At 38.8% G+C, this 12,500-nt stretch overlaps 1 protein-coding gene across 1 annotated transcript in view; it reads left to right on the forward strand.

The window, feature by feature from the left end:
• LOC143034748 (uncharacterized) overlaps window positions 1-12,500 on the forward strand; it is a 69,568-nt gene that overhangs the window by 29,809 nt on the left and 27,259 nt on the right. Inside the window, exon 2 of the mRNA XM_076201097.1 lies at window positions 1,809-2,049. Coding sequence (XP_076057212.1) covers window positions 1,809-2,049 — 241 coding nt within the window. The remainder of the gene's footprint in view (window positions 1-1,808; window positions 2,050-12,500) is intronic.

The raw sequence follows: 12,500 nt of genomic DNA on the forward strand, positions 1-12,500 counted from the left end.
GGTTTGACGTTGTTTTTGTTAATGTCCATACAGTCCTCGTGGTCTTAAATACATTTCAAAGAAGGCTAGGCTAGGTTAGGTTTAGGTTAGGTAAAGTTTGGTACGGTTAGGTTTGGTTATGTTAGGTTTGGTTGGGTTAGGATTGGTTGAGTTAGGATTGGTTAGGTTTGGTTAGGTTAGGTTTGGTTAACTTCGGTTAGGTTAGGTTTGGTTAGGTTCGAAACGAGTCCCAAAATCAGGGGAAGTAACCTTTTGGTAAATAATTCTCCTTGCCCATACGAACGAACCAATGAAAAAGTTCCTGTAGGTTATTGCATTCTCGTGAAGAGACGGATTGCTTGTCTAACGATCCACTTTGGTCTAATGGCGACATTTAATAGCTTCGAAAGAACCCGGGACCGTGAGGACGATATTCAGTAATCTAAAACTGCACGCGTTCGTATAAAATCTAATTGTGAGTAAACTACCGTATGTGTTTTTAAGTAGCGCACCGCGGTGCGCGTGGTGGGTCTGAATGTTGCAACATTGGGTCATATCTCTCTATATACACACACACAACATTCAGACGTTGATAAATGTCTACCGTGAAGGGGTGACTGGGTTCATTTAATATGTTTGATATGAGGAAACATTTGTCAGAGGACAGCTCAGGATTCGTTGGAAATGAGCATTTATGAACTTGGCCGCTGCTTGGGGGTGGGACCAAATCATAGGCCGAGACGGAAGTTTCGAAACAAAATTGTTTAGAAGTTCCATCATGGACTCGTAATCACAAAATCCTCGGTTCGAATCCCACGCACGGGTTGTTATTTATTCAATATGCCTGATACTATTAATATATATATATACGTATATATATATATATATATATATATATATATATATATATATATATATATATGTGTGTGTGTGTGTGTGTGTGTGTATGTGTATATTCACCCTTCAGAGGTATCTTCCATTATTCAGTTATATAAAATTGAATATGAATACATATAGATATAAATACAGATGAAAATATGAATGTATATATAAATATAATTTGAATTACAGTTATAACTATGATTATGAATATAAATGTAAATATAAGTATAAATATAAATGTAAATATACTGTAGATATAGATATAAATATTAATATGAATATAAATATCAATACAAATATTAATATAAACATAAATATAAATATAAATATGAATATAGATATAAATATAAATATGAATATAGATATAAATATAAATATAAATATAAATGTGAATGTAAATATAAATATAAATGCAAATATAAAACCTATATTCACATTTAAGACTAATGGTAACAATAAAAATGATTTGTCACTGCTAATACATTATACTCATTTCACCAGAACATTTCGGGGTTTTCGTAGGATAAAGCTGCAGACACAGCTGTCTTAAATTATCGTATATCAATACTATACATTTCTTTTACTATTTCATACATTTTTGTTTAAGTTGATATGAGAATATCACTATTACCCTTCTATCATTATCCCTATTACTATTCCAGTGATTAATAAACTTTCTTTTATCTATTACATTCATACCAAGCTAAAACGAACAACTTGTGGTAATGCTAAGATTAAATCAAATCGAAAAATGATTTTTCATTGCTGTGCAATACAGGAATTACTTGTAATAATAAGGATTTCCTTCTCGTCCTTTCTCTTTCTCAATAGAGACGAACGCGAGTTACGTTTCTTTTCCAAAAGATCTACGAACCACCACGGAGACCGTTGCAGGATGTCCTGGGGTTGTGGGTTTCTGTTAATAACAAATTTCCTCCTTCTGGCAGGATCTCCGGACTCTGCCTCAGATTCCGAAGGGAGCGAAGTCCGCGGACGGACGCCGGCCTCGGGTCCTCCGCCGTGCAAGAAACAGCGGAAGGCGCGAACGGCCTTCACGGACCACCAGCTTCAGACGCTGGAGAAGAGCTTCGAGCGGCAGAAGTACCTCAGCGTCCAGGACCGCATGGAACTGGCCGCCAAGCTCAACCTCACCGACACCCAAGTCAAGACCTGGTACCAGAACAGGAGGTGAGTTCGGGAAAGAATACGTCATTATATTCCAGGGGGACTTCGAGCGATTTCGACGAACTTCCTACTTCGTGGGGTTATTGCAAACCTTAGCGTCATACAGCCGGGGCACTTTCATTGCAGTAGATTTGGGATGATAATCAAAGAAAAAATAAATATCCATTCTATTTCTAAACGCAGTAAAAACTTAGATAAACAGACACTTGGAAAAAACCCGATAGAAGAATCGTTAAATCGTTCAAAATAATTGAGATCAGAAATATTCAGTAGTGCATGAACAATAAGCAGTGTTGTACATACGAGTAAAATACCTTGGAATCTGCCACGTCACTCCTACAAACTTCTTTATTTTATCTTTTCACCTTCTGTCTGGTCTCCCTCTACCACGTTTCCTATCTCGCGGCGTCCAGTCAGTAACTTATTACATTGGTCCATTGCTCATCAGTCGTTCGCGCTAACTTACCTACCCAATTCCATTTCCTCTCTTTTACCGCCTCCACAGAATCTTTCACTCCAGTCTGCTCTCTTCCCCAACTTACTCTCTTTCGGTCTCTCAGCGTTATTCCCATCATTGATCTCTCCATTCTCCTCTGTGCGTTCCTTAGCTTGGTCTCTATCACCTTTGTCAGTTTCCAAGTCTTACACCCGAAGCTCATTACTGGCAGAATCTACTGATTGTAAATTCTGCGTTTCAAGCATAAAGGTAGAGAGCCTCTCAGGATTTTATTATACTTAACAAAAACTTTCCAAATAATTGTATTACGCCTTCTTATTTCATTATCATGATCTTTGGTCACCTTCATCTTCTGGCCTAAATAATTACACTCTTCAACTTCTTGAAGAATCTCACCATCGACTATAATCTCTTTACTTTCTACTTTCGTGTTGAATACATATATATATATATATATATATATATATATATATATATATATTTGTATATATATATATATATATGTATATATATATAATATTCATGTACAAGTGTGTGTGCCTATTTATCAATCTATCCATTTGTCTATTTCGCCTTATGTTAAGTTAGATTACATCCAGCAAACTTATATAGAAAAGCACTAGACATTGTGTATAATGCCGTGTTCATCTACCCGTCATATTGAAAATACGGTCTTAAATAGACATTTTCTGAGAATTCATTTGAATTTATCAAGGTAAATGTCGTATTTAAATTAAAGACGATAATATACAGAACACTAAGAATAAAAAAGAACGAGAAGGAACAACAGAATACAACAATAATTTGAGAACAATAATATTGATAACAATATAGATGATAACATTACAAAGGAATACAAAGGAGATGTAAACAGCAACAGATATATCCTTGCGAACCATTGACTTAATTAAAGTGTATGAGCTCACGGTGCCGAGAAATAAGTTAGACTGCGGTTGAACACCGTATGATTATCTAGACGTTTTTTTAAACTCAATTTTACTTGAAGCTACAACATGAAGAGGTAGTTTGTTCCAAAAATTTACAGTGTGGTTAAAAAAAAAAAAAAAAAACAGTTCCTTGACAGGTGGTGTCTATAACCAGCTTGTAACAAAATGGAGCCTAGATTGGTGAAGTAGAGTAAAATTGTATCGTGCCAGATAAACAATAAACAGATAAACGAATAGATAACTGAATAGGTAAAGATTGCATAAATAGATAAGTAAATAGATAAATAAATATGTAAATAAATAAACAAAAAAGAAAATACACAAATAAATAACTACGTAAACGAATGTTCACATGTTTCTAACAAAACAAAACAAAACAATTGAATCTGCACCCGACGACATTTGAGCGTCATCGACATCACACTGCATCTTCGTGATTACCGCGGGGGACAGTGATTACGCAGACAATCACGGCCACCAGCGGCAGAAGGCAGATCTGGTTCTTGTCACGTCCGTAATGATGTTGTAAGACATTGGGGCTGGTGGTGGGAGGTCAATGAATGTGATGAATGATGACCCGAAACGTCTCAAGTCACTGGTGACGTCATCACGCGCTCGACGCCGATGACGTCATGTCGGGTGATGTCCCCGAAAGAAGAGGGGTGTATGTGGCAATATTAGTGGGTTTCATATATAAAGACATTAAGTAGATGTATTAGAATTAAAACAGAACAAAACAAAATTAAATATAACAAAATAAATTTAGATTAAATAGAATAAGATAAAATAAAGAGGCATGTGGACAGATTTCCAGGGTTCGAGTTTTGCATTTCAGAGACGGGAGATCAGAAAACATAAGCGATGGATATGGGCTATCTAAAGATTAAAAGTGACAAAAAGAATGTTGAAAAACACGGGTATCAGGAAAAAATATGCACTAAAACTTAATTATACAAGAAAAGACGAGAAGATTTTTACAAAAAAAAAAAATAAATAAATAAATAATGGTAGAATAGCAAAGATAGTTTACATTTCAAAGGTGTAGGGAAAGAGGTATAGGAGGACCGGTAAGAAAGCAGAGGGATAAGGAACAGGAGCATTCAGGAAGAAAAGGATTGGAAGGAAGGAAGAGATATGTGAGACATTAGACTCGCCGAGATCAAGAGAGATGGATTAACTATGGATGACACTTCATCCACAAATAGCTAAGATAAAAAGAAACAAATGGATGATGGATGGGTATGGATTCTATAATCAAACTTCAAAAATGTTATTCCTAACACCTATAATTGATTCAAACAGTTCTACATTCAAATATAAAGTTTAAGAAATGTTAAAAAATGTAGCTTTATTGATTTTTTTTTATCAAAACCTGTAGAGTAGATTTATTTAGTTCAATTGGTGATTATGAGCAAGGTTCTATAACCTCCATATTTTCAATTCTAAGAACAGTCTCGTCTATACGTCTGTATTCTTATACTTTTTAGTTTCTGTGATGGTACGTCGAAACGTATCAAAACCTGGGTAAGGGCGGGTGAATACGTTGACTGGTTACCCCCTTGTAAGGGGAAAGAAGCTTTTTGGGATAAAGGTAGATAGTGATGCACACACACACACACACACACACACACACACACACACACACACACACACACACACACACACATATATATATATATATATATATATATATATATACACATTTTTAAATGGTTTATTGATAAAACTTACTCGAGGTAGTTTTACAACCGCAGAAATTCGTCTAAGATGAACTGAATAGTCTGACATCACTGAACAAGAGTAGTCAACCCACAGGGTTACATACAACAGTACAATACTATAACTTCAGTAACCAACTCACACGCAACAGTAGAGCTCCCACAAGGCCAAGACACATGCAACAGTACTTTGTCAACAAGAGCAGTGTACCCTCAAAGGACCACGTCACACGTAACATTGGCGTACCCACAGGGGTCAACCCTCCGTCCATCACGGTACCCTAGGGAGGCGCGGGTGTGGGCGGTTGCTCGGCGGAGAAGGCGCGGTTGAGCGGTTCCGTGGGGAGGGCGTTGGCGCGGTGGCATATGACACGCGGTAGCACAGACGGACTAATAACAAGCGATCCTTCCCCTGTAATGAAGTTTAATGACTGATTTATCTGATTAGGGGGAGTAATTAGGGAGGATCGACATTGGAGAAGGGTGCACGTAAGTCTTAGGATACGAGAGGCCTAGTTAGCATTGGGGGTGGGTTAGGGGGGATAGGGTGGGGAAATAGGGACATACAGTTGCAGTCTCAAGTCTTAATCCTAAAGGATGAAACGCACGAGAGGCTGTTTAGCCGCTCAACCGCTGCGGCTGTTTAGCCGTTTTTATAGAACACACTACTTTTAATGGAATTGCGCGCATTAGCGGTTAAGTAACTAATGCGCGCAATTCCATTAAAAGTAGTGTGTTCTATAAAAACGGCTAAACAGCCGCAGCGGTTGAGCGGCTAAACAGCCTCTCGTGCGTTTCATCCTTTACGTGTAACATTTCCGATACTAAGATAATATCTTTAACCCGTGAACAATTTGATGTGTGTTTCTTCGTGAATGCTTTCTTTATTGCGTAAGATGTCTTGGAAGAAAAAAAGGAAACTGGGTAACAAACATTACGCTTGCAAAGTAGAAACCCGTGGACATGTGAACTTGGTATACTAGAACGTTCTGTGGTGTGATTTCTTGAAGTATTCGGTCAGACTTACTTGCTCACGAATTTCTCAGTCGTGCAGTGGCATTTGATTTGTCGTGGCCTACCTCGCGAGCGTGAGCGTGTGTGTGTCTGTATTGTACCATATTGTAATCAAACTATGACAGGAATAACATTTCAGTAATCCATAACAAGACACTTGAATAATATTCTTAAAATCAAACTGAGTGGAAGAAAAAGCCCGAAGGATCTCCTCTTTCAGAATTCGACCAAAGTTTTGCTGAAGAGGATTACAGATAGTAGTCGAAATATACAGTTCTCCTGTACTTCTAATATTATCTCTCCGATGGTGGGTTTAAAGTGTATATTTACAAACGTGTTATAACATTACAGTTTCCCAAAGTTTTGCGAGTTCAACTGTACCTTCATTCATACGTCGGCTCTCTTCTTCTGAGCCGCTCACTGCACGTGATCCAAACCATTTCGACCGTCGGCCATCATCAGCCGCAATCACGGACGGAAGCCAAGGGGGCAACGTCTAAATCTACGTAGACATAAAATTTACCGTCAATTTCGGGACCGTAAACAAGTTACTCTGCAATTACGCTAACGCTCTCTTGCGTGGTCATCAACGTAATATGAAGGAAGCGTAATACTCGAATATGACCTTAAACTCGCGATGTTATTATGACCTAATTTGAATGCACGCTGTCGTCGGGCTTGTGTTTTGGGGGCTTGTGCGTTCAAGAGCGGCATTGTGATCTACGTCCACTTCAAGACACTGTTATTAATAAAATAGCGTACATATAAAGTAAAGTCACACACACACACACACACACACACACACACACACACACACACACACACACACACACACACACACACACACACACACACACACACACACACACACACACACACACACACACACACACACACACACAAACACACACACACACACACACACACACACACACACACACACACATACAAACACACACACACATACAAACACACACACACACACACAACAAACATGCAGGAACTTAAACAAATATAAAACAAATTTCGATTAAATGGAGAGATAAACACAAACTCCTACAAGCGTAGCTCGATTTATGTACATTACATTGGGTAAATTACTATTGGAAAAGCACGCACACACACACACACACACACACACACACACACACGAATGCTCGTACAGCGGTTCATCTTAGATTTCACTAAAGCATTGGAACTGATTCCCCACAGTTTCGAGGGTCTAAGATAATCGAGTACTCATTCACTGAAACGGTTAACAGATGTACCCAACAGACATATTTCCTTAGACTTTAACATTCTTTCTAATGATCACTGACACTTCTGATTCCTAAAACCACAGGTTAAGGCAACATTCGTACATTAGCTAGGCATAGTGACGAAACACATTACGGGATCACAATAATCTGGAGGTGAGAAACCAGTTTTAGGCGGTTCGAAACCAGATTTAGGCGGTTCGAAACCCCAAGAGTCATGGCGTGACCTCAGTAAAGGCATAAGGTCATTAATGTCCAAGCTCTGACAAGGGCTATCATGTCTAGCCACTTCGTAGGGCTGGTAAGTGTTGAAATGTTGAAGACAGGACCAATATCCTCTTCACACTAATAAAATATATCATCTCAATCATATCTCGTCGCCAATAACCAGCGCTTCTATGACCCTGTTCACACCAGCGGTTTCAACCGCGCGGAAACCGCGGGGGTAGCGTATAATTAAGGAAAACCTGAGCGGTTGTGTGTGAACGCCTCCACTGACTTATATTGTAACTGAACCGCCGCGGTTGAGACCGCTAGTGTGAACAGGAAACCATGTCCGCGCCAAATAGGCGGAGTCAGAGAGGGTAGAGATTGATGAAGGACAGCGGAAATGAAAGATGACAGAAATCAAAAGTAATGATCATTCTCTGCGTTAAAATTGGCCTCTAATCATGAAATAACGCTGCGTGCCTCGGGTCAGTAGAGGTGTCACTGACGTCCCCTTCTGAAGTATTGACTTCGTAAGAATTACGTCATCGATTCCCCCATATGGGGTGGAGGGTGAGGGTGAGAGGGTGAGGGGGTGTCACCCACATAAGTGCCTCGTGTCCTCCCCGCCTTCTATTGACCGAATGTATCAATATTTGGTCTTCTCTTGAGTTTTTGCGCGGCTCACTCCCTCCCTCGACCGGCAATCGGTCTGTATTGATTACTGGCGCTGTTGATTTATGTACTCAAAGGGACCGTGGCTGTCATCAATTAACGTGTGTGAGATTAGAGTGGACGGGATGTATATCTTACTGTGTGTATGTCTTAATGTATGTGATTCAACGCGGCCCCGGATCACGTGCTGGGCTCGTTGTTGTCCTCTAGGATGAGAAGTTAGCGCTAGGTTGATCTATGGACAATGCTGTGACCTTACAAGCGTGCGCAGACACACACACACACACACACACACACACACACACACACACACACACACACAATAATGACAAGCACCCAACAGGGCTTCGATCTCACGTCTGCATCATTGTAAGCCCTCGACGTTAACCATTACAGCAACAAGCAGTGTGTATATATATGTGAGTACATACGTCTGTATATACTGTATGCATGTATGTATGTATGTATGTATGTATGTATGTCTGTATGTATACATGTATGAATGTATGTATGAATATATGTATGTATTCAGGTGTGTATGTTTGTCAATATGTATGTATGAATGTATGTGTGAATATATGTATGTATGTGTTCATGTATGTATGTATACATGCATGTATACAAGCTACGAATGTACGTAAGCACATACGCACAGACTCTCTGGTAGTATTCATATTTTCTGCAACTGGAATTTCAATAAACATTTTTCATTATCAGATTAATCCTTACTCGTAAAGCGAGGTGGCTATGGTATGGTAGAAGGACTTCATTGTCCTTGTTCACTCCTAATAAGCGCGTCCTTTAAACTCCTTTCTGTTTGAACCGTGGGTAGAAGGTACCCTACAACTCCCTGAAATGCTCCAGGTTTGCCTCCTGAGCTACGATACAAACCCTAATTAACATCCCCTAAAGTGCTCAGTGGCAATAGCCTCCTTCTATACACACACGACCATCATTTTATTTTTCTACAGACTTCGCTTTACTTATCACAAAAACCTATCCCGTGAGAGCGGGTGGTCTATCCTCTTTCACAGATCAGGTCTGTACATTCTTCTTCAGCTCACTGTGCCACTCACGCACATTTGCGCTTGTTCGACATCCTGACCACGTGGTTTATTCAAACAATCCACTGGATCTTTCCTTGATTCTTTCCTTTGTTATCATGTTTGTCATCACCGATTCGGAATGCTCCGAGGGCATCTAATTCCCTCTATTCTCGTAACATGCCCATACTACATCACGCTGGCCTGGTTTATTCTCTCTCCTAATCAAATTTGTACCCTTGTTCTCTCAAAAATCCTGTCGTTCATTATTCTGTCGTATTTCATGCACAGCCCTCAAACACTTCATATCTCTGACGTCCATACGTGTCACTCTTACATTCATCATCCAAGCCTCATCCTATACATAATAATCGGTAAAAAATATTGCTTCATTCATTCTTTTCATCGATTCTACCAACATCCCTTTATTTGTACATAGAGCTCTCAGAACACTTCCTACCTTCTCCCTCTTCTTTACTCTAAAAACCCACATCTTCCTCCAGTTTCAATCTTCATGCATATCACTTTACTGGTATCTATATCTTCCCACTTGCTCCACTTTCTACCCATACAATTGTATGTCAACCTCAGGGTCTATATTCTTGGCTACCACGCCATCACTTCGTTCTCTGATGTATAGACTTTCTGTTTATTTCTACAGCAATTCCGAGAAATCCGTTCATCCGAGTTGGTCCAAATTCGTCTTTAACTTTTCCAAACCTCCTCATCCATTTCTGAGAGCTGAACAGTCATCCATACATCCATTCCTGCTCACTTTTCATCCATCTTCACCTGTTCATAATCCATGGAATAAATAAAGTTTAATCAAACATATCTGTCATTTACGTTTATCGTATTTCCGGGGGGAAAATAAAGCCCGTTTGTACCAGCTATATCTGTGTGGGTGGCAAATTTACTTCTGTGGTCATTTGAACCTGCCCCATAAGTAAGAATTATACAAACATATCCTTTTTGTTGAGGATTTCACATATGTTCTTACATATCAATTCTACGGTAATAAAATTATTGCAAACAAAATCTTATCAACACTTGAACCAGCATCATAATATTTCTTTTTTCACAAATAAATAGTTTGTGTATTTCACGTATGTTCTTATACAATAGATCGGTTGTAATAAAAGTGTTCTAGACAATATCTTATAGACGCACTATATACTTTCGGGTCTTTTCCATTTTACGCCATGCAGTTGATTTCAAAAACTTAATTTAAGAGATGTAAGAAATGAATATTAATCTGAAACCTAACCCAACCTGACCTAACCTGATCTAACCTAACCTAACCTGACCTAACCTAACCTAACCTAACCTAAAAATTCTGCATGGCGTAAAATGGAAGAGACCCATATTTTCATCGGTCTGGTATATGATACGTTGTGTTCAGGTGGCACTCTACGAAGTCGCGTTCGAGCGCATCCACACGGAACGCCTCAACTTAGGACGATGTACACAGTGGCCTAGAGCAAACACGAAGTGCCAAGGAGACAAACGCGAGGACGACGTGCCATGGCACCGTGTCAACAGCGCCCCATCGACCAGTGCCACCTGGAAAGGGTCGACATCTATCAGTCTCGGGCGACTGAGCCGGAGAGGTCGTTGTTGGGGTCACCCTCGACCCAGGTCGATCAGGCTGGTGTTCTCGCGATTCCCCTCTTGGACCTCAGATCACAAAGAACGAGGCTTCACGTCCAGACGAGGACAAGTTGCTTCATTTTGGAAAGAAAAGATGGCGTTATGAAGTCATGTGAAGACGTGGAGGGGTGCCAACATGTGTGCATATATATATATATATATATATATATATACATATGTATATATATATATATATATATATATATATATATATATATATATATATATATGCAGATATATATATATACATATATATATATATATATATATAAAGTACATAGTAATGTCGTAACACATTCGTAAAATTCAACAAAGACCCACTGTGTTGGATAAGAAGAGATGAAGTAGACGATATCCATATATTTCGATCACAGACTGTGATCCTCTTCAGTGGAATACAGAGTAGTGAGGAAAATACATGTCTAATATACAGAGAAAGAGAAGAAACATGGACAGGACTCAAGTGGCGTCTATTGCCTTGCGCGGCAAGTCACCCGCCTTCACCAAGGATGGTAATAATTTATTGACTGCCCAGGTGGTAATACAGTCTGGTGACCATTGTCCACTTGAGATATTAAAATTAGGAAATTGTTTAATCAAAGACGATTCTATTATTTTCCTTTTGAAACTACACTTGGAGTTGAAAATAATTTTTGCCTTATTCCAGTCCATACAGTGTCCTTCTTTGTCTAAGTGTTGGAAAACAGCGGAATTTTGTTGTTCGTATCTGAGTTCTTATGTTCTTTCATTCTAGTGTGTAAATCTCTGCCCGTTTGCCCCCAATATACCTTATTACAATCCGAGCATGGAAGTTTATAAACACCTTGATTTACTTTTTCTCTAGGTCTTTGATGTACATTAACTATTTTCTTAAACAGGTTATTGGGATAACTAAATACAACATTTATGTCTTCCTTTGGTAGAAATTGGGAACAATCATTTATGGACTTATTATAGGGCAGTTTGATACAATTTTTGTCCCAGTTAAAATTCTTAGTGGAATGAGAAGTGGATCCATAGTGACTAATTTTGGCTTTACTTAGGGCTTTATTTAAAAACCAATCAGGATACCCTATTCTTTTTAACTGATTCCTAATAATTGTGGTCTCCATTTCCAAGTAATGTGGACTACATAATCTAAGTGCCCTTAAGAAGAGGACTGGGCTTCAATGCATAATTGAAGCCCACAATTTTGCATTGAAGTCCACAAAACATCAAGCATTAGTCTGTATTGTGGAATTTGATAATAATTGACCTCCAATAATTAGATAAAGAGTTATCATGTTTAAAAGGGATTTTACTGCAAGGCATTGTGGATTGTTTTAAAGAAGATTATGGGTTGCCAAAGCGGTATAAATTATCAGTAAACAGACTCACGAACCGAAAAGAAGTCATCATTTCCCGTGCAGACAAGGGAGAGAAAATAGTTATTCTCAACCAGTCGGATTATGATAGTAAAGCTTTTGACCTCTTCAAGCACATTTATA

Source organism: Oratosquilla oratoria, chromosome 18, assembly GCF_046742065.1.
Source record: "Oratosquilla oratoria isolate Oo_2021 chromosome 18, ASM4674206v1, whole genome shotgun sequence".
Classification (NCBI taxonomy): Eukaryota; Metazoa; Arthropoda; class Malacostraca; order Stomatopoda; family Squillidae; genus Oratosquilla; species Oratosquilla oratoria.